At 41.8% G+C, this 25,445-nt stretch overlaps 1 protein-coding gene across 5 annotated transcripts in view; it reads right to left on the bottom strand.

The window, feature by feature from the left end:
- The window catches only part of LOC148041463 (uncharacterized), an 82,223-nt gene extending 58,375 nt beyond the window's left edge, over positions 1-23,848 (bottom strand). For 3 of the 5 annotated variants that reach the window (XM_087688297.1, XM_087688290.1, XM_087688280.1), the window contains exon 1: positions 23,583-23,848. Coding sequence is in view for 1 of the 5 variants with exons in the window: in XM_087688273.1 (XP_087544399.1) it covers positions 23,583-23,611 (29 nt within the window). In the remaining 4 variants the exon portion in view is untranslated. Of the gene's footprint in view, positions 1-23,055; positions 23,216-23,582 lie in introns of all 5 variants that reach the window. The other 2 variants (XM_087688307.1, XM_087688273.1) reach the window with 2 other exon arrangements.
- Positions 23,849-25,445: the final 1,597 nt, after the last annotated feature.

Genomic DNA, 25,445 nt, shown 5'->3' with positions numbered 1-25,445 from the left:
CTTCCCAAGGCTACTGCTAAACCCTAACTTTTGTTGCAGCTTAGGGTTTATAGCAGAGAAATCTGAAATTTCTCAGCCTCTAGTGATCTCAATGCTGTAATCTTTGGAGCAAGGCTATAGAAAGGTTGGAAGATGAGAGAGAATGCTGAGGAGAGAGAAAATTCAGACTTTCTTTGTGAAGAACCGAAGAAAATCTGTCATTTACTTCTACTGCCCAATATCAACAGCTTGTAGATGCAAAGAACTGAAGAAAATCAGTCATTGACTAATGCTGCCCTATCTCAAAAGCCCATAGATGTTATCACCTACTATTGATTGGTATTCTCTTGCCCCTGGCTGCCTCAAAAGGCCCTCCAATGGCTGCAAATCAGACCAGCAGCATCTCCTCCCTCTCTCTTGTAGGCTGAATACACTAAAATGCCTCTCTCTAGCCTCTAAAGTTGTTTTTTCATTCATAGCTTATAGTCACTTTTTCCTTTGACATCCCGTGATTTCCTGGAGTCTCGGGCTCTTAAATTTACTCTAACCCCTATTACACCTCACATGTGCAACATTTACTTAACCATGTGATTAAAAATTAATCCACATGTTAAGTGAGGTTTCAAAAATACATGTCCTCATGACAGCCCTCCCCCTTAAAATCCTTGCAATCGTCCTTGATTGCACTACCACATGCATCAAAAGCAAAATAGTGGATGGAATTTCCACAAGGCATCGTAGTTAACACAACATTGTGCATTGTTGCTCAACCATTCCATATACCCAAGTTCCAACACATGTTGAAAATTACCAGTCAATCATAACATAACATAAGACTCAAAGAATCTTAAAAACATTGCCAAATTATCATGTGACATATCTATTTCCCATGAGCTCAACTCATCTGGCAAAATCAAACCATAGCATAGTACAACCAAGCATAAACCATGGCTAAAACATCAATGGCATCATAACATACGATGTTGTCCATGGAACCACATGTAAACCATTAAAAGCTGAGCATAATCTGACTATAAATTGATCACTCGCTGATCTGAGAACTAATCACAAACTACTGCAAATGTGACCCCAAACTGATCATAAACTCATTGCAAAAACTGATCAGCAATCAATGCAGAAACTGATGCAAAGTTGATTCCAAAAGTGACTATAAATGATTCTCAAGCTGATCAAAAACTGAGTTGAAACTGATCAGAATTTTTGCCTCAAAATTGAGACAAAATTCATGTTGAATTGATCATAAGCTGATGCAAAAGTATAGTTCTAGTGCCCAGATGAAACTCGTACTCATCTACATACATATCACAATGACTAGTATACTAAGTAGTGACCCCATGGCAAACATATTGTCAATGCACTACCTTGGATGCATGCTGAATACATCCGAGATCCACTACATATGAGAGCTCTCCATAATTGGACGAGTGGAAGTGCTACCTCCCCCTTAAGCATTGGGCAATACTCTGGACCCTTGCTCTGCTGAACCTAACGGAGCCCGAACTAAAGTCGTCTCTAACTAAAAGACATCTTGGTAAAGCTACAACAACTGAGGATGGTTTGGTCTTCCATCCATTTGGCATCCATTGGTAAATAATTTTGAAATTTTACCAAGTATCTCCTGAAAACTTTACCTTTGACCTTTCTTTCTTTATATGTCAAAATTTGCTGGAGTACCAAAATCTCATCCAACTCCCCAACCTCAAGCTGAATTTCAGCAAGTATATCCTTTGGTACTTTGTGCCCCAGGAATCAAGTCAATGCTGCCATACATAGGGTTTTTTATATTTCTAGCCATACCTGAATACATTGGGCCTTACACACCATGCATTGGTTGGTGCATACCATAGGGATTTGTGCCATACATTCCCATATACAGTCCTTATCCCACCATAGCATGAAAAATAGTGCTTCCATCAAAATATCCTAGCTGCCCCATCATAGCATGCATGCCCGGTTGTCCAAATCCATTGGATTGGCACTTCCGTGATGGCCTTGCATTTGCATTCCTTGCTCCATAGGTACCAACTGTTTCATTTCATTAGCATCTTTGGGAGCTTTAAATGAAGAGTTTGGCATTATTTTCCGTGCATCTTGCTATCCCAAAGGTATAAAAGGCATCTTCTTCTTCTTACCTTTATTATTCTTCTTTTTGGAGTATTCAAAAATCGGGTAAATTGAGGATCCTTTCCCAATTCAATAAAGAAATTCATTGTTGTCCTCATCCGATTCTTGAACTGATCATCAAATTCCTCTTCACTTTGCTGGTCATCAGCCTCCTTATGCCCTGAAGGCTATGCATCTTCCCAAAGAGCATTCAGCTTGTTGTCCATGGTCTAAGCCTTATCCAAGGTCAGCATTGCATTTCCTTCATTCCCATATGAATGTTCATATTGAGAGGCATCATCACTGCTTGGGTCCATCTCACTATATGAATACATATTGCTGTAATTTCTCAGCTAAGAGTGAAAATCAGCACTAGCATAAAGCTTTGGCTTGCAGTCAGGTGCCTCCTTGGGCCCACCAAATCAAGGGATTGAGTGGTAATCCCAACAATGGAACCATGAAACCAATCTTTCTTCCATGGATGGTCGGTAATTCCCTAATTACAACTTAGTTATAGTGTTAACATTTATTACAAAACTAAGAAATGCAAATTAACTTACAATCTTGGACAATGGACACCCAGTTGGCCCCAAAACTAGCGCCCCTTTCGATATTTATTTAACTTAATTGAAGAAGAAGTTAATATACAATGGGATTCTCCCAATCCTTTCGGTATTCCAACTCCCCTTGCTATCCAAAATGACTAGCAAGTCTTCAATCTAATTTGCCCCTTGATTCGAGTAGTCAATGGGCCTTCACCCACTTTGATGGAGATAGAGAATGCCCCAAATTCATTGATTTGTTAGTCCCTCCACTTGAATTTGACTACAAACAACTTCAGCCCTGTTGAATCCGAGTCTTGGAGCTTCCAATTTCTGGCACACTTCTCGAGGCTGCTGCTAAACCCTAACTTCTCCTACAGATTAGGGTTTATAGAAAAGAAATCTGAAATTTCTTAGCCTCTGGTAATCTCAATGCTGTAATCTTCGGAGCAAGATTGTAGAAAGACTAGGAGATGAGAGAGGATGTTGAGGAGAGAGAAAATTCAGACTTTCTTCACGAAGAACTGAAGAAAATCTGTCATTTATTGCTGCTGCCCTGTCTCAACAGCTTGTAGATGCAAAGAATTGAAGAAAATAAGTCATTGATTCCTACTTCCCTGTCTCAAAAGCATGTAGATGCTGCCACCTATTGTTGATTGGTCTTCTCCTACCCCTAGGTGCCTCAAAAGATCCTCCAATGGCTGCAAATTAGACCAGCAACATCTCCTCCCTCTCTCTTGTAGGCTGAATACACTAAAATGCCAACAGTCCAAGGCCCTTCTGGTGCAAATGACAGCATACAGGAGGGGGCAACAGTCTTTCTGGTGGTCTTAAGCTGTAGGTGATAGCTTCATCCAACCATCTCTCAAGTTATCTCAGCATTTTCCAGTAGTCTGAGCCATCAAAGGAAGAGATTTTAATCAATCTCTTATGTAAATCCTAATTTACAACAAAAATTAGGGTTTTGATAGCCACCTCTAGATGCGTGCTCAGAATTGAAGGCGTAGTGCTTAAATTCCAATGCAAGAAGCGTGATGACTTGCAAGAGAAGCAATGACCTGAGTGGCTAGGGAGCCTCCTATCTATAGATATGGATTCTTCAAATTTAGGATTTTGGCTAATGGGACACACAAACTTTGGTAATCTTTGAGTTTTGGGACTGCTTTAATGAGCTAACAAAGATTTAATGTGTAATGAATCTTTTTTAGCTTAACACTTAAGAGTGGGATTCGAAGGGGACTTCAGAGGGGATTTCTTCTTCCAGTTTCACATATCTACAAGATTTATGTACACTAGAGCCTTGGATCTTTCAGCCATCACTCCATAACTATGCTTCCGCAACTTGTCTAACATAGAGACAGGGGTAGTATCATTTGGCCAAGATTAGACATGAATTTGCATTCTCACAAACATAGATATAGAACTAGTAGCTTCTCTCGAGGTAGTTTCCTCATCATCGACTACCTTGCCACATAATTGTCCATAAATAGGGAACCAATTATGTTTATATTTGTTGTACATTTAAAAGGTGTATAAAATACCCACCACTTAATTGTGAGAATGTAACATTTGGTAGTCATCCACGATCTATCCTAGCTTTGCCGCCGTCCACACTCCACAAGAAACTTTGGTCTGACTGAGCACCTTGGATCTACCTCACTACAAAGCGTTTGGCCTTGACCCACAAGGATCGACCTCAAGGTTTCTAAAAGGCCTAATAATCTCTAACAGCATTGTAATGCTCAATCCCAACAATGATCACATTGTGACCCTACAAGACTAAGAGCAAGTTAATTGCCGCACTTGGTTTATAATGACGGAGAGATGAGGGGGAGCTAAATTCTACCCCTTTGCCTATAAGGCAAAATCTCATCTTCGTTCTCCTAAAACGGTGTGATCAGAATCTAGGAATGTGAACCCTAGGAAAAGTCACTATACAGCTCTTATTCCTAACTTTCAATATGAAGAAAACACCCAACTTACTTGGTTCACCCAACCATCGATCATATTCCATCAAGAAAAGACAATCGCCCACTTCTCGATTAAACATGGTTTTCTTTAGTTATTTAAACAAAGCATACTAACACCACATACTGTTTGACATATAAAAGCAACTTTCTTAATTATCCATTTACATTGGATTCATTTCACATCTTCATTAAGCACAACACACAAGCAATGAAAACAGTCCTTTCAAATCAATGAAGACATTAATCCTTTCAAAAATCCGCTCTCTTCTTCGGAGCAATAACTAACCCATAATTTCTAGGCTACTCAATGCTTACTCCATTGTACTCATTTTCCTACCTTGTACCCTTTCTTTGTCTTGCGGTCTCTCCCATGCACCTACCCCATGCACTGTGCTTGCCAATGATTCTTTTCCTATCTTAGGACTGATTCAAGTATTTACTACCAGATCCCCCTTGATTCTTGACCCCCATAAGAGATGATTCTTCCTCGTACATTTACCCTCTCGTCTAGATGGTGGTCTATACTCTAAACGGATACAAATTGGCCGCATGTAAGCCGTGACCGCAAGAACTAGGGGTGAGTACATGCCGGCCATGGTACTGTCTCATGCGGCAAATCTACACTACATTATCACATAAACCGTAGTGCTACCTCTTGCAATGAATCTACACTATATCATCACATCTTGTCTACTTGACTTTTAACATACATCTTTTCAAACACATCCAAAACCAAGCACATCCATTCGTAACCAAAAATGGCCTTAACTAGGCTAAAACATCTTTATCAAACAGCAAATCCACCACTAGCCTTCATTTTGGCTAAGACACTACCGTTAATCAAACAACATTTTTTTAATAATTTTTTTGGATGCACAATTACACATAATATCTGACGCAAGTGAAAATTAATCATTCCTTCTCAAATAGTATTTTATTGTTCAAGTGACAAGGGAGATTTATACATGTAGTATGATCATGTTTTCTAATCTAAGTGGTTGTATTAAGTAGAAATTCTAGCATTTGATCTTTCAATAAAAATATCACTAGCTAAAATTTCATTCTTTTGTCAACATGCGACTAGGTGCAACCATTCTATTTTATTTTTTGAATAACTCCTAAGTATTAATCTAATATTGTCATATGAGATTTATTCTCAAAATTTGAGAAAATAATCTATAATTTATTTACATAATTTTATGTTGGTCACATCAGGTGCTCTATGAGATTTTAAAGAATGATAATAATTCAAGATATGAGTTAAAGAATTTAACTAATTATGTATACATTATTTTTAATGCCAAGCTCATGCTTCATGCAAAAATGCTAACATCTTGACTTTTCTCTAAGTTATTAATGTACATGCATGAATGTCATTGTGATATTTTAATCATTAAAAATGCCATAAAAGATACATCTTGTTCGTTGGGTAAATCTTATGGTTTTTCACTAAGATTCAACAAATACCAAATTCGTTTAATTAAAATCTATTAAAGCTTCTACTTAAGATAATGTTTAAATTTTGAAAATTAAACTACTAAATAGACAGATAATTGATTGTTCCATAATTTTTTTCCTAGGGATCATATGGTTTATTTTACAAATTATGCACAAATACTTGATTTTGTATATTGAAATGAATAGCATTGTTGACCGTCATTTCCCTTGCGCTAAGTGTTACTAATGATAACCCGCAATGTTGGTGGACCCACCTCGTTCATCACGTTGACCTTTTTGCATGGGGGCATAAGGAATGGAGGAAAAAAAAGCGGATAGGACGGGACAAAAAAAAAAAGTAGGATGAGATGAAAAATGATAGATGAGGAGAAAAGAGAACCGATAGGAATTATGGCTTAGAAAAATATATGTTAAGAAATTCAGACTTCACCTTATCACTCTGTCTCGAATGTGCAAGTATTTTATCATTCCTCTCTTCCTCGCATCGCTTTGTTTTCACTTGTCTCCCCTTCTATCGGGCATCATCGAGCTATTGCTTGCCTTTTATACTATTTACTCACAACTAGGCTTCCTTTTAAAGTTGAGAAGAGAGGAAGTATGACAATCCCGCTCATGTCATGGGATCTTTAAGGTATTAGCACATGGCAAGAGGAGGGTAAAAGATCTAATTGTCATAAAGTCAAAAATCCATGTGTCAAATTGTCGTAACTTTAATTAGCCAAGTGTCAATTTCAAGGGGGGGGATACAAAATGTGCTCATAAAAAGTTTGGGGAGGGAGGAGGTGGTTTTTTACAAAATGTTGAGAATTAGGCAATCACACCCAATGTAGCCTCTTTGTATGAAGCAGTTGGGCCAAGGGAAATGCAAGCAATCCAAGAGAAGGGATTGAATTGCATAAGCACAGTGGTGAAAAGTGCTACCTGTTAGAGATCACATCGCTGTGCAGTCGGACAGGCAGAGTGCAGTCGGACTGCCACGTGGCAGTCCGACCTGTACAGTCAATCGGCTGCGACAGGGCATTTCTGGCACCTATTTCCTGGCAGATTTTGGCCATTTATAGTCGACACTTTCAGCAGTCTAGACACACTTCTTCTCTGACGCAGATTACAGACCGGTGACGCGCAGTCTCTGTCTCTGTTCACAGATTTCAAACAGCAGACAGTGCAGACTGCAGCAGACTTCGAGGTGGACAGCAGGTCGCATCGTTGAGGTGGAGACACGCAGTCCAGCGCACTACGCCCGTGTATATCTTTGTATTCAGCATTCTTTATACAGCAGATCTTCATTGTCCACTGTCTCTTTCTCTCCCTTCTCTCTCTGCGTTCTCTCTCTCTCAGTCCTACGCTTCCGCACCGCTGCACTCTGACATGGTATCAGAGCAATATTTGAGGGCTGACTGAGCGCAAAATCAACCTGAAGAGGAGTTTCCATCGCGACACAAATTTGCGTTTTTTGCGTTAAAGGGCAGACAGGAGGGTTGCGCCTTGGAACAAGGCTAAAACGAGTGTGGGCGCACAGGAAAGGAGTACAGGTGGTGGATTTGCTGCTGTTTACTGCTGTTTGACGTGGAGGAAGTTTGAGTTTTCAGCCTAAAAGTGCAAGTTTTGTTTTTTTCATCGCCTCTAGCGGGTGAAGAAGCTTCAGGACGCGGAAGAGCCTTAGCAGGCTGAGTTTACCCAGTTAGAGGGGGCTGCTTTTGCGTTTGAGAAGGCATTGCAGGTGAAGATGTCTACAGAGATGGACTTGGAGTTCCAAGCGATTATGGACCGGAAGGTGCCTGTCTTACCGGCTCTTCCTACAGATCAGAAGCTCGACGGCGACAACTACCGCATTTGGCGCGTCATGATGTTGGCCATCCTTGAGTCCTATGATTTGGCAGAGTTGGTACAGGAGGAGATTGACCGGCCCTCGCTAAGAGATGATTCCAAACTCTCTTCCGATGCTTGTGCGGAGTTGGCCAGGGCCCAGTCTCATTGGGACAAACTGAATGCCAGGATTCGATCCTTTCTCTTTCTATCATGCACTACAGCCGTGATCGCTCACATCGAGCACTTGACGGTGGCTCGTGAGATATGGCTGGAGCTTGATCAAATGTACAATAGGATGACCCTGATGAAGAGGGTTTCTTTGGAGGTTCAGATGCGGACCTTGTCCGTAAATAAGTCTTCTTCGCTACGGGAGCACATTAACAAGCTAAGGCAGCTACAGATGCAGGTTCAAAATGCGGGGAAGCCGATTTCCTCCGAAGACATGGCGATCACACTATTGTCCCAGTTGCCGCCACGATTCGGTACATTTTACTCTGCCCTTATTGCTTCGGGGCGAGAGTCTACTCTTCGGTGGGAAGAGTTGATTCCTATGGTCTTGGACCAAGAGGAACAGTTAAAGGGACAGAATGCTTCCAAGTCGGAGGCGCTGTCAGGTCAAGCATCTCAGAAGAAGGGGAAGGACCAAAAGAAGAAGAAGGGGGATAACAAGTCCAAGAAGGACAAGGACAAAGACTCCACATGTCATATTTGTGGAAAGACTGGCCATTGGAAGAAGGATTTCCCTAACAAAGACACGAAGGACACCAAGAAGAAGGACACCAAAGATTCTGAAGCGGTGGCTGCACCCTCATCAGCTGCATTTCTTCATCTAACTGTCATTGAGGACGCTTCACCGAATGCTTCTGATGCTGCAATGACGGCTCCCCAAGCTCGAGAGTGGATTGTTGATAGTGGTGCCTCACGGCACATGACTCCATCAGATGGTGTTGCCCAGCTGCGACCCTCGCGTGGGCAGGTTCTCATTGGAGACAGCTCTTCAGTTTCTGTTGCAGGTCGGGGTAAGATGCAGCTTATTCCGGATGGACGAGGTGGCACCCATACCTCAGAGGTTTTACATGTACCAGGATTAGGGTACCATCTCCTTTCAGTTCATAAGATTTGCTCCCTTGGTCTTTTGGTGGAGTTTGACAGTTCTACTGTGCGAGTCCTTGATCGTGGATTGAGGACGGTTCTCTCATCCGGATATGAGGAGAACGGCATTTACAAACTGAAGTCTTCCACTGCCCTCTCTACTCTTCTTCTTACCTCACAGTCACAGTCTGAGTTATGGCATGCTAGGTTTGGTCACCTGACCTATGACTATCTTCGGAAGGCATCACGTGGACAGCTTGTTCGAGGGTTGCCGGATATTGTGGTGAGCCAGCAGCCATGTGTCTCCTGCATACGAGGGAAGCAGCATAGAGATGCCATTCCCCACACAGCTTCGCGGCGGTCTACTTCACCGATGGAGCTAGTATCTACGGATCTATGTGGCCCTATGAGGAATGAGTCCTTGCGTGGGAGCTCGTACTTCATGCTGATCGTGGATGACTATAGCAGGATGACATGGGCCTACTTTTTGGCATTAAAGTCAGAAGCTTTCTCGCACTTCAAGGATTGGCTTCTCTTTGAGGAGAATCGATCAGGCCGGAAGTTGAAGACCTTGCGATCCGACAAGGGAGGTGAATTTGTGTCTAATGAGTTTGCTCGGTTTTGTGCAGATAGAGGAATTCACCAGGAGTTTGCCAATACCAATACTCCTCAAGAAAATGGTATTCTTGAATGGAAGAACCGCAGTGTGATCGAGATGGCACGCACCATGGTGGAGCACCGACAGACCCCTCAGGTTCTGTGGGCCGAGGCTGTGGCTACTGCAGTCCACATCCTTAATCGATCCCCTACTTCGGCCGTGGAAGGGATGACTCCATTTGAGGCTTATTTTGGGGCGAAGCCAGATGTTTCTTACTTTCGAGTCTTTAGCTGTGATGCCTATGTTCACATTCCCAAGGCTCATTGTGATAAATTTGAAGCGGCTTCCCGAAAACAGGTATTTGTTGGCTACAGCTCCCAGTCCCAAGGCTACCGACTGTATGATCCCGTCAAGCGGGATGTGTACACTAGCCGTGATGTGCGGTTTGTGGAGGTTCCGGCTACTTCAACGGGTGAGGAGCATCCCGTTCTTGGAGATCCAGGGGAGAGTTGGGCTCCTTCTACAGTTCCACTGGAGCCCGTGCCTTTTGATTATGATTCTGTTTCTAACATAGAGTCTACTGTTCCACCGGACACCTCTGAGGAGTTACCACCGGTAGATATTCCAGAGTCTTCTGCTGATGGAGAACGACGAGGGGAGGTTCGGCCTCCTCCTCGCTGGGCCCGTGACACACTTCGTGATTCAGGGATCGAGGGGGTTCCTGAGGAGTGGGGACCGCAGGATGGTCCGCGGCGGTCACAGAGGCACCAGGCGCATTCTTCGGAGCTTGTTTGCTCCAACTATTGTTTGATGTCCCGTGTTATGCAGGATCGAGAGCCCACCTCCGTGAAGGAGGCTTTACAGTCCGCCCCATGGAAGAAAGCTATGGAAGCTGAGTTGGAGGCTATTGAGAGGAATGGCACTTGTTCACTTGTGCCACGCCCCCCGAAGAAGAAGGTGATTGGAGTCAAGTGGGTCTTCAAGACCAAATATCTCAGTGATGGTACTTTGGATAAGCACAAGGCTCGCCTTGTTGCTAAGGGTTTTGCACAGCGCCCAAGGATTGACTGTCATGACACCTTTGCCCCCACAGCTCGTATGGCAACCATTAGAGCTGTTCTTGCTTTGGCTGGCCATAGGAGATGGCCTGTTTATCAGTTGGATGTGAAGTCGGCCTTCCTGAATGGTGATTTGAAGGAGGAGATCTATGTGGAGCAGCCTCCTGGCTTTGGTTCTTCAGATGGGAAAGTCTACAGGCTGAAGAAGGCCCTGTATGGCCTCAAGCAGGCCCCACGAGCTTGGAACGAGAAGATTGATTCCTTCCTCCAGTCTCAGTTGGGATATCGGCGGTCCAAGGCCGATCCGCAGCTGTATGTTCACACTTCCGAGGATGGTTGTGTGCTGTTTGTATTATATGTTGATGATTTGATTGTCACAGGTGATGATGCACAGCAGGTCCAGGAGACAAAGTCAGCTTTACATCGGACATTCGAGATGACGGATTTGGGGCTACTCCATTTCTTTTTAGGCCATGAGATTTATCAGTCTCCAAGGGGGATCTTTATCTCCCAACAGAGATATGTACAGGAGCTCTTGGTGTCTTTTGAGATGGAAGACTGTCGGGCCCTCTCTACTCCTATGGATCCGAACTGGAAGGCCACTTCCCATTCAGCTTCTCCTTTGGCGGATGCGTCCCGCTATCGACAATTGATTGGGTCCTTGATTTGGCTTCTCAACACCAGGGTTGATCTATGTTTTGCTGTTGGGCTCTTGGCAAGGTTCATGAGTGAATCTAAGACGGTGCATTGGCAGGCTGCTCAGAGGATACTTCGGTATCTGAGGGGGACGTCTGATTTGGGGATTCATTACCCCGCAAGGACAGATGGGTCAGATCTTGTACTTGCAGGTTGGAGCGACTCTGATTGGGCCGGTGACGTGGACCACAGGCGGTCTACTACAGGTTACTGTTTTACTTTGGGTGCAGGTGTTATTTCATGGAGTAGCAAGAAGCAGCCCACGGTAGCCCTTTCGTCTACTGAGGCGGAGTATCGGGCCGCGTCTTCCACCACCTACGAGGTTGTGTGGCTTCGGAGATTGTTGGAGGAGCTTGGGTGCCCCCAGACTTGTCCTACATTGCTGGGATGTGACAATGAGAGTTGCATTGCCTTGGCAAGGAACCCTGTTTTTCATGCCCGGACGAAGCACATTGAGATTCAGTACCACTTCATCCGAGAAAAGCTTCTGGATGAGACCATCACTGTGGAGTATTGCAAGACGGAGGATAATCTTGCGGATTTGTTTACGAAGGCGCTTCCTCAGGCTCTACTTCGGAGACATTCCAGATCCCTCAGGCTTCTGCCCTGCCCAGGCTCTGAGAGGGGGTGTTAGAGATCAGATCGCTGTGCAGTCGGACAGGCAGAGTGCAGTCGGACTGCCACGTGGCAATCCGACCTGTACAGTCAGTCGGCTGCATTTAATGCAGCCGACAGGGTATTTCTGGCGCCTATTTCCTGGCAAATTTTGACTATTTATAGTCGACACTTTCAGCAGTCTGGACACACTTCTTCTCTGACGCAGATTACAGACCGGTGACGTGCAGTCTCTGTCTCTGTTCACAGATTTCAGACAGCAGACAGTGCAGACTGCAGCAGACTTCGAGGTGGACAGCAGGTCGCATCGTCGAGGTGGAGACACGCAGTCCAGCGCACTGCGCCCGTGTATATCTTTGTATTCAGCATTCTTTATACAGCAGATCTTCATTGTCCACTGTCTCTTTCTCTCCCTTCTCTCTCTACGTTCTCTCTCTCTCAGTCCTACGCTTCCGCACCGCTGCACTCTGACACTACCTACCCAAAAGACTATAAAGCATTGTACTTGTCTATCATTTAAATGCAATGTCATTGTACTTTTTGTCCTGTCAGTCAGTGTCATTGTCTACACACACAAGATTGTGTTTATGAGTCTAAGCTTCCATCTTGGAACCTAATTCACTTGTATGACAGTCATTGTCTCCAAGTCAATGTTATCATGAATCTTCTCTTTCTTTTTCATCCCCCATAGCCATGCTCTAGATCCATGCATTTCAACATGGTAGCAAAGCCATAGTGAGCATGGCTTAGCTCTGAAAACTCTTCTCTCAGCTCCTCTTCATCTCTGTCCAGCTCAGTCCAAGTGGTTGACTTCAATTCTTCATCTACACTCCCTACCTTCATGGCAGCCATAGCTAGTCTACACCTACCCTGCTTGGAGCTTTCATATCTCTCAAACCAAGATATATCTCACTAAACTTTCTTTTGTGGACCTCTTGCTCTACTCAAGGGGCAATTTTCTATCACTTCAAACATCAACATTACCGTACTCTGAGCCCAGCATTGCACAAATTCGTCATCATTGTCTGTTCTACGCCTACACCCGTTCATGCGGCCTACTCTCCCCGCACGCGGAGTGATTCCTACCAAGATCATAGGGCTTTGAAAGCTCTATACCTAAGCTCTCTCCCACTCAAAGGGTTTTCAAAATGGCCATCTATGTGAGCTGCAATAAGCAAAAAATTAGGCCCCTGTTCTAAAACCCTAAACACGAATCCATAGCCATTTGGGTTGAAGCTCATAAAACACTACATTTTCTCACTCCTGCCACTTGAACCAAGTATCTGCCACTTTGATCTGTTGATTTAGTGAGTTTCCAACAAGAGTTGCCCATCAAACCAACGAGGGGGAGATTTATGAGAATTTGAAGGATTCAAGCTCATCAATTTAGTTCAACTAGTATCTCTTGATACTATTTATCACTGCCATTGCTTGTGTCTCTTGACATAGCCAAAGTTGACTCATTTCTGAGAGTTTTGGTGCTTATTTGCTACTGTTCCACTCACTCCAACATGGGCAAAGACTCTTCATCATTTTGCTTCAAAGGAGTCGGATCTCATAACTAGCCAACATGCATAAAGCTCATCCTGATGAAGAAGTGTCTATGGGCCATTACTAGTCGACAAGAGAAAACCCGGGATGCAACTCTTGCAGTTGCCTCGCAGAAAAGTGATGACAAGGCTCAAGCCATCATAAAGCTTGAACTAGATGACAGCTATATCCACCATGTGGATTCCTATGACACATTCCATGACACTTGAAAAAGATTGGATACTCTGTTTGGTGCACACTCAAAGTCTTCAAAGTATGGTTTATTAATTAAATTTTTTAGACTAGACATGAAACCTAACATATCTCTTGCAACATATCTGAATTACATGGAAAGTCTCTTGACCTAGCTTACAGGGATCAGCATAAAAATGGATGAAAATGTATACATTGGTGTTCTATTAAAAAGTCTATCTCCTGATTATAATAATGTCTCCACTACTTTAATCAATATGCCAAATCCTAAACTTGTTGACATTCAAGCCTCCCTATTAGAAGAAGAAAAGAAAATCAAAAATAAAGAAGAGCCAAGTACCTCTAAGGATGAACAAGTGTTGTATGTTAGTAACAAATACAAAGGCAAAAAGGACCAGCTAGTTTGTGATTTTTGCAAAAGGACCAGACATACTGAAAAGTTATATCATGCTAAAAAAAGGCATCAAAAGGCCTATCTTGCAACTGTGAAAGAAGAAGAAGACCGTGGACATAAAGAAGCAGAAGAAGAAGAATACCATCAAGAGTAGAAGGACAAGCCTCACTGGTCCTATTCACACTACTCTTATAGACTTTTTTTAAGCCTTGTATAACCTTGCTTTAATACTCCTTTTCATAAGCTTGTAAACTCCTCATGTAACCTGGCATTACAGCCTCTGTACACTTTGTGAAGCCCTTGTTATAGCCTCTAGATATCCACCATGTTTTTGACACCCATACTTTGCTTTGTTTGCAACAGCCTTTGGACGATTACCATGTTTGTGGTGTGCCTACACTTTGCAAGCGATTGCTCACTAAAACCTCTACACACTTTGTGCTTTTCTGGTTGCAATTGAGAAGGGGTAATGAGAATTAGGCAATCACACCCACTGTAGTCTCTTTGTATGGAGCAATTGGGCCAAGGGAAATGCAAGCAATCTAGGAGAAGGGACTGAATCCCATAAGCATAGTGATGAAAAGTGCTACCTATCCAAAAGACTATAAAGCATTATACTTGCCTATCATTTGAATGCAATGTCATTGTACTTTTTGTCCTTTCAATCGTTGTCATTGTCTACACACGCAAGATTGTGTTTATGAGTCCAAGCTTCCATCTTGGAACCTAATTCGTTCTTGTGATAGTCATTGTCTCTAAGTCAATGTTATCATGAGTCTTCTCTTTCTCTTTCATCTGCCATAGCCATGCTCTAGATCCATGCATTTCAACATAAAATATCCTCACAAATAAAAGGAGTATTATCATTAAATCCCCAGTAGTGGAAGAGGGGGGTACTCTTTTTTTCTTCTTTTTTGAGAGGCGAAGGGGGAGGGGGAGAGAAGGTACCTTTAGTTAATGAAAGGTCGTTTAATAAATTTAAAAAGAAGAGTACTCTCTATTAAAGGTATATTAATGAATTTTTGGAAAAATGAAGAGTGCGTTTTATTAAAGATTTCCTCTCCTTTTTATTAAAGAGGTCATTAAAAAGGAATTTTTGGGGGAAGGGAGAGAGGGAAGAGGTGATGGTAACGGTGATGCAGGGAAGGGGAAGGGGGGGAGATAGGGGAACGAGGGGATGGTGAGGGAGAGAAGGGGACTCAAGAGAGACACACTGGCAACCAAATTCAGGCCACCCCCATTCCTCTGTTTTTTTTCTTTATATCTAATTAAGATTTTTTAAAACCTGATTACTTAGGACTTGTTCCTATGTGCTTTATATTATTGCTATTGCCCTCATCTGCGTGATTTGCATGCATCACCTCATACATATAGCTTCTCGTTTCCTCTTTAACCTTTATGTTAAGGTTTTTTTTCTTCTTCTTCTTTTTCTTCTTAACGGTGATTTTCATGTGGCTTGGAAGGGAACTTCTATGTGGAAGGTTCATGTGCAATTTTTTTTTCCTTATTTTCTTCTTTCGAAAGTTTTATTTTAAAACCTTATGCTATTAACTCCTTGTTCACATGCAGTCCTTGTGGGAATTTATACCGACATTCATAATTACTCATGGGGAAGAACTCATGCATGTTCCGAGAGAAATCCCGACAGCGTAATCCGAGGGAACAAAAAATGATTATTCATTGATAAGACGGGGTCATTAGAAGATGTATGCAAGTGGAGTGTGACATTAATAAGGTAATTTATGGGAGACAGGCGCGAGGGATGACCGTCCGGGGGCCTTGGGCACCCGAACGGGTCAAGGGGAGCCTAGAGAGTAAGAGAGTCTAAGAATAGTAGGACTCACCTGAAGTGGACAGCTGGCAGAGGAAACGAAGAGAGAGGAGCTAGCACTCATCTAGGCGAGGTTGGGAGGTGAAAGAAAGGATCACTCGTGCCATTTGATTCACGAACAGATTGACCGTCGTTAGGTGTTTGGCTACAACTCGTCATACGCGTCACACTAGTATCAGAGCCGAAGAGCCGCGGGTTCTATCCTCACGAAGAGCTGACGGGTTTGGTCCTCACGAAGAGCCACGGGTCCTGTCCTCACGAAGAGCCGCTGGGTCCTGTCTTCATCGGGTCACGTCAAATAGCCGTTTCACGAGATTGGCAGCCGGGACACATCAGTCGTCATTTTTTTTGTGTTAACGATGGCGACCACGACGAACGGGGGCAAAACAGATTACACTTATCGTTAATTTTCCTGCGGGCGATTACGATGGGACTAAGTCCCCCTTTAATCTTTAATCTTTAATCTTTTTGGTTCACAGCCTGTGTTCCCACGTGACCTGACAGGGGGTGATTAATTACACCCATACCAAACGCTCCTGCCGACAGGCCGTGTTCCCAGCTGCCTCATTCTTCCCGCCATCTCTACTTTACAAAGATCATTGACTTCTATTTTATTGTAATCAAGGAAGTACCCCAACTTTGTACGCAAATTTCTTATATTTGCTTTCCAATTCCAGTGTATTAATGGAGGGGAAAGGGAGAGAAGGGGTAATCGAAGGCTCTAGTTCTGGGAACCACCCTATGGTAGATCCCCATGAAACGGAAATACAAGAAGAACAATGGGAAGAATTTTTTGCCACACGAGAACAATTTGATGATCTAACTACTCGTATGCAAACACAAGAGGTTCAAATGGAATTTCTAACTCAAACACTCACCAAAATAAAATCTCAATTAACCTTATTACTAGAAAGGAATAAAAATAAGCTAGAAACCTCGGATATTCGATCTTCATCGAAAGATTTAGATGTGACTATGCGAGATCCTAGGAAACCCCACCAAAAGCTGAGGGATAACCCAGTGTTAAAAGATATGAAACCCCCTCGGTTTCACGGGGAGGAAAAAGACAGAAATAAAGACACTATCTTTAATTTTCTCCAAAAATGGGAGGATTTGCACAAACTTAAAAATACTCCACCACATCTCCAAGCGCTGGAGGCCAGTTTAACTTTGGGACCAAAGGCATATAAATGGTGGCGAACTTTAAAGGAGGCAAATAAAATACCTGAAACTTGGACTCAATTTGAATCGGTCTTTTTAAAAGAATTCCTTCCTGAAAATGAAATGGAAAGAAATTGGGAAGATTGGGATTATGTCAGACAAAAGGAAAGAGCCCTGCTGACATATCTGGAGGAATATCGTGAGATAATCCTCAAATTGGAAGGAATAGATGAATTTCAAAAGACAAGAGGATTCATTAGGGGACTAGATAAGGCTTGTAAAAAGGAAGTGAAAAGGAGTTTGCCTAAGATGCTTGAAGAGGCAATTAAATTTGCATTAATCAATGAAGATAGTACGCGTCCAGGTACACTCACTAGTCTCATTGATATGGAGCCCAAGACTAAGGAATTGGAAACCTCAAAATTTGTAGGCAAATTTAAAAGGAAAATGCCATTTCTTAAAGGCAAGAAACAACCCTTTGAAAAGAAACAATATGTAAGGCCAAAGTTAAGTCAAGATGACTTTGATAAGGCCAAAAAAGAAAGGCTGTGTTTCAATTGTCTATCCCCTAACCATGCTGCCTGGAATTACCCTCAAAGGAAAAAGGGGGAAGATAAAGGAAAGGATAAGAACAAGGGCAACGGAAAAGAAAAACAAATCCATGTAGTGCAGACCCTAGAATTAAAAGGGCATGAAAGGTATAAATCTTTAGAGGTCTTGCACAAGGATGTACAACACAGGTGTTGTATGTCAACTTCTATGTGGCAGTCTACCTTTGGACCACATGATTTAGTTAGAGTGCATGGATTGATAGCTGGAAAGAGAGTTAGAGTCATGATTGATGACTCTACTACCCACAATTTCATAAATTATGCACTTGTCAAAAAATTGAAACTTCCCCAACAAAAGAGTGGGCATCAATATGTTGTTCGTATGATGCAAGGTCAGGATAATAAAAGATGGGATACAATGGTATCCAATTTGGAAATTGAGATCCAAGGATATAAAGATAAACTTGATTTCCAAATTATGAATATGGAAAGAGCCGATATTGCTTTAGGGAGGGAGTGGCTATGGGGATTGGAACCATCCTTAAAACGTAGTTATCATCATAATACACTGGAATTTGAAAGGGATGGTAAGACTTTTGTGATTCAAGGCGAACATGAAGTACGTGATAACCCTTTGTTGTGTTCCACTGAAGTTCAGAAGCTGATAAAGAAGGAAGCTTGTGAGGTATATATGTTATGGTCTCTTCCTATACAAAACACTTTTACTTTCTGTAATATAAAGCAACAATTTTCTTATGTTTGTGAGTTGAATGTAAGTAATGAATTAAGTGGTTTGTTAGATGAATTTAAAGATGTGTTTCCTTCTAATTTACCAAGTGGCCTTCCACCAGATAGGGGCGATATAAATCACCCAATTGACACAGATAGGGATACACACACTATTTCTAAACCACCTTATAAGTTAAGTGCAACACAGCACCAAGAAGTTGAAAGACAAATTAAGAATTACCTTGATAAAGGGTTTATACAACCCAGCAATTCACCTTGGGCTTCGCTAAATTGGTAAAGAAAAAAGATGGTTCTATGCGACTTTGTGTTGATTATAGAGCACTTAATAAGATAACGGTGAAGAATAAATTTCCTATGCCCAGAATGGAAGATCTTTTTGATCAATTACAAGGGGCAAAATTCTTCACAAAAATAGACTTAAGATCAGGCTATCACCAAGTAAGAATTAAGGCACAGGATGTTCCTAAGACAGCATTTCATACTAGATATGGGCATTATGATTTTTTGGTGATGCCCCTTGGCCTCACTAATACACCAGCTACCTTTATGAAGCTGATGAATAGTGTGTTACGGCCCTATCTAGGACATTTTGTAGTAGTCTTCTTGGATGATATCTTGATCGTTAGTAGATCAAGAGAAGAACATTTGGAACACTTACGACTAGTATTCCAATTGAGAGCACATTCCCTTTATGCGAAGAAAACTAAATGTGAATTCTTCGCACAAGAGGTCAAATATTTGGGGCATATTATCTCGAAAGAGGGAATCAAGATAGATCTAGGAAAAGTAAGGGCAATTATTGAATGGCCATCTCCAAGGAACCTGAAAGAGCTATAGATCTTCCTAGGATTATCTAGATTTTATCGTAGATTCATTCAAGATTATGCCAAAATAGCTGTTCCAATGACAGACCAACTTAAAGGGAAAGGGAAGAGCTTTAACTGGGGAACAGACCAAAATAAAAGTTTTCAAAAACTTAAGGTAGCTATTGCTACAGCTCCAGTACTATTAATTGTGGATCCCAATAAACCATTTGTGGTTGAAGCCAATGCCAGTGATAAGGCGATAGGCGCGGTCTTATTACAAGAAGGTAGACCAGTTGCTTTTGAAAGCAAGAAATTAGACCGTGCAAAATGGAATTATTCTGTTTATGAGAGAGAGTTGTATGCAATAGTACATGCAATGAAGAAATGGAGGCACTATCTGTACGGTGCCAAACTTTTGATCTTGTCGGATCATGAAAGCATTAAGTGGCTTAATGACCAACCGGATCTACAAGGGCGTAAAGCCAGATGGGCCGAACTCCTTCAAGAGTTCGACTATGAAATAAGATATAAAAAGAGGAAGTACAATATAGTGGCTGATGCACTCAATAGAATGCCCATCATAAATGAATTGAGTTTTACTCAGTTCACTTCCGATTTACTTGAAACTTTGAAAGGGAAATGCTAGGTTGATCTGGCATATTCCAACATATGGGAAGCAATAAATAATGGGGATCCAAATGAAAGAGCCTCCACAGAGGAAGGAATATCTGAGGATGTTAATCAAGGAAATGGAGCATCAAGGGTTGCTCAAATGAGATTCAAGTGGAAGAATTTTACCATTGATAATGATTATTTACTCTACAAGGATAGGGTATGTGTCCTGAAAGATGAAGAAATAAGGCGCCAGATACTCTTTGAGTGTCATGATACCCCTAGCGTGGGACATCCAGGAGTTAGTAAGACTTATAGTCTTATTAAAGGGCAGTTCTATTGGCCTGGAATGAATAAGGACGTCCTTGACTATGTGGTCAAATGTAATAAATGCCAGGTTAATAAAGCTGAGAGATTGAAAATGGGAGGACTTCTCCACCCATTAGAGATTCCTTCAGGAAAATGGGAGAGTATCTCCATGGACTTTATTGTTGCGTTACCCAGAACACGGAGGGGGCACGACTCTGTGTGGGTGATTGTGGATAGGTTAACCAAAATGGCTAGGTTTATTCCAACTTCAACTGATGTTAAAACACCAGAATTGGCTAGATTGTTCGTAGAAAACATATACCGATTATATAGCCTTCTGACAAATATAGTTTCTGCTCGAGATAGAAAATTTGATAGTCAATTTTGGCGTGCTATATTTAGAAAGTTGGATACTAAACTTAGCATGAGTATGGCGGACCATCCGCAAACTGATGGGCAAACTGAAAGGGTTAACCAAATCCTTGAAGATATGCTCAAGGCATATGTAAGTAAAAGGTAAACTAATTGAAAAGAGTATCTACCGATAGCAAAGTTTGCATATAATAGTGCCAAGCACTCTTCCACCGGATATAGTCCATTTATGTTAATGTATGGGTTTCAGCCCAAAGCTCCTCATGCAGTAGGACTACATAAGGAAAAGATTCAGGCAACCAAGGACTTTTTGGAGGATATGAATAGTATATTAAAATTTGCTCAAGAAAATATCAAGAAAGCTCAAAATCGAGCTAGAGCTTATGCAGATCCTCACCGAAGAGACATCTCCTTTGAAGAAGGAGAATTGGTCTAATCTTAAGGTGCTTGAACAAACTAAAACCATGAAAATGGGATGATGTCCAAAGCTTTCACCCAGGTATTGTGGTCCTTTCACAATACTTAAAAGGGTTTGAGGACAAGCTTACAAGCTCCAACTACCTGCTAGTAGTAAAACACATCCAGTTTTTCATGTAAGTAAGCTAAGGAATAAGCTGGGTGATTTGGATAATCTAATCTTAAATGATAACATTGAGGGGCTATTAGATGACCAATCTAATCCACATGAACCAGAAAGAATATTAAATGTTCGTAATAACAGACGAACAAGAAATACTATTTATCAAGAATATTTAGTAAAATGGAAAGATTGTTCAGAAGAAAGCTCAACATGGGAGCAAGTAAATACCCTAAGGAAAAGGTTTCCCAATTTATAGTTGGACATTCCAAGTATCGTTTTCGAGGACGAAACCGATTCTTAAGGGGAAGGAAATGTGACATTAATAAGATAATTTAGGGGAGACACGCGCGAGGGATGACCATCCGGAGGCCTTGGACACTCGAACGGGGTCAAGGGGAGCCTAGAGAGTAAGAGAGTCTAAGAATAGTAGGACTCACCTGAAGCGGATGGCTGGCAGAGGAAACGGGGAGAGAGGAGCCAGCACTCATCTAGGCGAGGTTGGAAGGTGAAAGAAAGGATCACTCGTGCCATTTGATTCACGAACAGATTGACCGTCGTTAGGTGTTTGGCTACAACTCGTCATACGCGTCACATGGAGAATCTTTCTTAGGGCACCTTTTTGGGCTTGAGAGGGGGGTTGAGCAAGCAATTATATACATTAATATTTGATTGTATTGCATTCATTCCCAATTTTTTAGTCTCCATTAACAGCCACACCCCAAAAAGACTTTATTTGTACTTTAGGAAATTACCCTAAATTCCTTATAAATAGGGTATGTCATGGACATTATTCACTCTCCCCTAATCACTCCATTCATTCTTTCCACACTTAGATCATTCCCTCTCTCTTCTTCAGCTGCCCACGAGTTCTCTCAGCAGGCAACCAGATCTTGAGTGCTCCCACAGCAGCCTGCACATCATTAGAATCTTCTCACCTTGCTGCCCACATGCCATCCTCCCTTAGGCAACTTGCACTAGACCAATCATAGCAGTTTATGACATGTTTCTTTTCTCCATAGGCTGCCTAGCATCTCTGGTTTATCCCATGCCCTGATTTGCTGCTGGAGGTCCTTCATGAGCTGAGACTACCGTGTTTTCTGGTCTTCACAGCCAGCCGAGCTGGTTGCCAACCCTCAAGAGCTCTTTTGGCTGTTGATCACCAATCCTTCTCAGCAAGGTTTGCATTTTATGCTAGTGGATACTCAATCGCTGCAGGCAACCTCATTCATCATTAGTTGACATCATTTTGGAGCCATTCCATCATCTGCAGTTTTGCATTTTCTCTTCAAATTGGCTGCCCAGAATCTCCTGATAACAATCATGATTCCGGAAAGATTAGATCATCTTCATCTTCAACAGCTCTTGAGGATTGTGTTCCGCTCCCTCTACTGCTGTCCATCATCATCCGGTGTCTTCTTTGACATCCCCTTGCCTAGAGAAGTGTGTTTCACTCCCTCCATAAAGCATTCTCATCCCCAAGTGCTGCAGCTTGATCAGCCAACACAGTGCAGTCATCTCCAAGCTTTAATGGGCACCGTTGCTTGGACTCTGCTGACCTTAGTACTAGTCCCAAAGACACAAAAATGTGAGGCTCACTCCATTGTATCAGCATTATTTATGATTCATCATTTCATTCACTTTTTGTGTTTGAGTTCTGTGTCACTCCATTGTATCAGCATAATTTATGATTCATCATTTCATTCACTCTTTGTGTTTGAGTTCAGTGTCACACTATTTTGTTAGCAGTCATTTGTGTCATGCCCAATCATTTCCTACCTATAAGCCTTCGTCTAAGTCAGACAGAGACACTAGGAGCTCTAACATTCTATCTATCTATCATTTTATGTGTTTTGACAAAGGAGGCATCTCTTTCTAGAGCATGCATTTCAACATGTTTCTTTTAAGTCAAATTTAGTGTGTTCACATTGACTGTTCTAGTTATCTAACTCAGTACCTTTAAGCAGATTGAGATACCTGAAATCTAAAAGCAAGCAGATTGAGATACCTGGAAAATTAAAAACACTGAGTTGATAAGCCATACACTCCTCATATGGGAAGCCCAAAGAACGTGTTCATCAAATGATCATTAGATTCCATACAATGACCCAAACCATGCAACTTGTGCTAGCGTCTAGAATTTGCTTCCTTGAGCTGTTAATGCGTTCCTGGATGTGCCATTAAAGAGCAGAGGAACGTGTGAATTCAATCGAATCTGACATCACTGGCAGTGAGACTGAAGCCCTTAGAGATGCCACGGTCATAGTCTTCCAGCATAGGAGGCTGGAAGCTACTACCATACTTCTAACGACAAAGATTATACTTGCATAGTCTTCCAGCATAGGAGGCTGGAAGGCTAGTATGATTGTACTAGCATACTTCTATCAACATGATTACACTTGCATGTTAATCTTCGATACGGTGCAAAAGCAATACAAAACCCTCGACGTGCAAGAAGAGATATGGAGTGCCTAACTTACAGAACTGATGAAATTTCACAGCTATTCTGAAAGGCGAGCTACTTCACAAGATTACCTGCTAAACTGATTAATCGCTCCCGCCATGGAGGAAGCCAACCTTCCTAGTGTGCCTCGGCTGGGACTTCGGGGCTTATCAGCATTGAATTGAATACAATATTACACAATCAGAAACACACCCACAAACGCTGAGTCTTCAAGAGTTATGAGTATAATACACTCAAACGTCAATCTCACGCGAACACACACACGTGTAAGCGCGCGCACAGAATATTCTCACGCACAGACTCACGTCAGTGTTCATTTTTGAAGGGCTAGTCCGTATTTTCTCCTGAAGGTCTCTCTATGATCTTGCCCTTCCACTTGAAGGTCACTTTTTAAAATATGGCCTTCGAATTATGCGTGCAATAAATATTGTTTTTCAAGATCTAAACCTTGTGTAAATAAACTTTTTAATTAAAATCACTTAACAACGATAAAATTCTAATTCATATGTAAGATAAATTTTTCATTCAATTTATACTATACATATTTGATTTAATCAACTCTATTATGAATCATTGATATAGCCTTAGTAACTAGGCATTGGGCAATTAGATTAATAAATTTATTTATAATATAATATACTAATTTTTAAAGAAAAAAAGTGCCCTTCCAACGCAATGCTAGAAAAATTTTGCCCTTCTTCAAGAAGGGCAAATTTTTTATTTTGCCTTTCAAATGCATTGCTTGCCATATTTTGGGATTCTCCAGCAGGTCAAGAATGGCCCAGAAGGGCTGTGCAACCTTCAAAAATGAACCTTGACTCACGTACGGTGGGAGGCGGGCAAAATCCCATTTTTCTTTTCATTTTTTTGATAACTAAAAATAGATTTTGACGCGTGTTCCTGGTTTTGAGTTTAGAGACCGGTTTTCAAGGCGGTTCCTGGTTTGGAGTTTTGACTCCAAAGATGAGTGACTCATATGGAGGGGAGGTTTTCTCTAAAAGATGGAAACCTCCCAATGCCACATGGGGATGATTTTTTATTTTTCAAGAAGACAAGGGGTTTTTATCAAACACCCCGAGAGTGATCACCCTATGGAAAACCCCTTTCCTTTCTGGGTAAATCTATGTGGTCCTATGATTGTTGGTCCCCAAAACAAGGATAGGTTTTATCACAAGCAAGAGAAAAAGAATGGGAGAATCGGGGGCAGAGACAAGGGGAGAAGATGCTAGGATTGTTGATGCCAAATTACAGTGGCATTAAAGCTACCAAACTTATGAAAATGGTGCTAGAGCTACTAGACTACACTAGAAGTGGTCAACAATATGGATACTAGCAAGTATTCTTTTCACTCGCAGCTATTTTGGTCAATGCAAGGCAACCATTGCAATGGTTGGGTCAGTGGTATCTAACTCGCAAAAAGCAAACATTCCGCAAGCCAGTGCATGTTAAATGGTCAAATGCATCGACATATAGGGTTTGCTATGAACACTCTTGTGTAGAAGAAGTATCATGTGCAATGCCTTTAGAGCCCAAGAAAATTGCCTTCAGATATCCTACAGGACTTGTTTGTGCAAATGTATTTGGGCAAGAGGAGTGCACTATGTCTAGCTCACTAGATTTAAATGCAACCACAGGAAATGATTAACCTATTGAATAAGGCAAGAGTAGGTGTTAAATTGTGACTAGTCATGCTTTGTGCAAAGTTAACCTCTCTAGATTTGTGATCCTGGTGTTAAATTGGTAACCTATTGAGCAAGGTCATATTAGATGGTAAATTCATGATTGAAATTGCATTCGATGTTTGGCTCAAAGGTAGCCCAGGGCAAGCATTATGATCTTGTTGGCAATAAGTAGCCCAAACAATGCACAATTGGAGAATGTTTGCAAGGATGTATTAATGGCCAGCAACGTTGGCAAAGGGTGGAGAAGAAGCG

Source organism: Lygodium microphyllum, chromosome 1, assembly GCF_053477565.2.
Source record: "Lygodium microphyllum isolate KBCC chromosome 1, Lygodium_microphyllum_v1.1.10, whole genome shotgun sequence".
NCBI lineage: Eukaryota > Viridiplantae > Streptophyta > Polypodiopsida > Schizaeales > Lygodiaceae > Lygodium > Lygodium microphyllum.
Note: the sequence above shows the minus strand (reverse complement) of the source record. Positions and strands in the feature narration are given on the sequence as shown.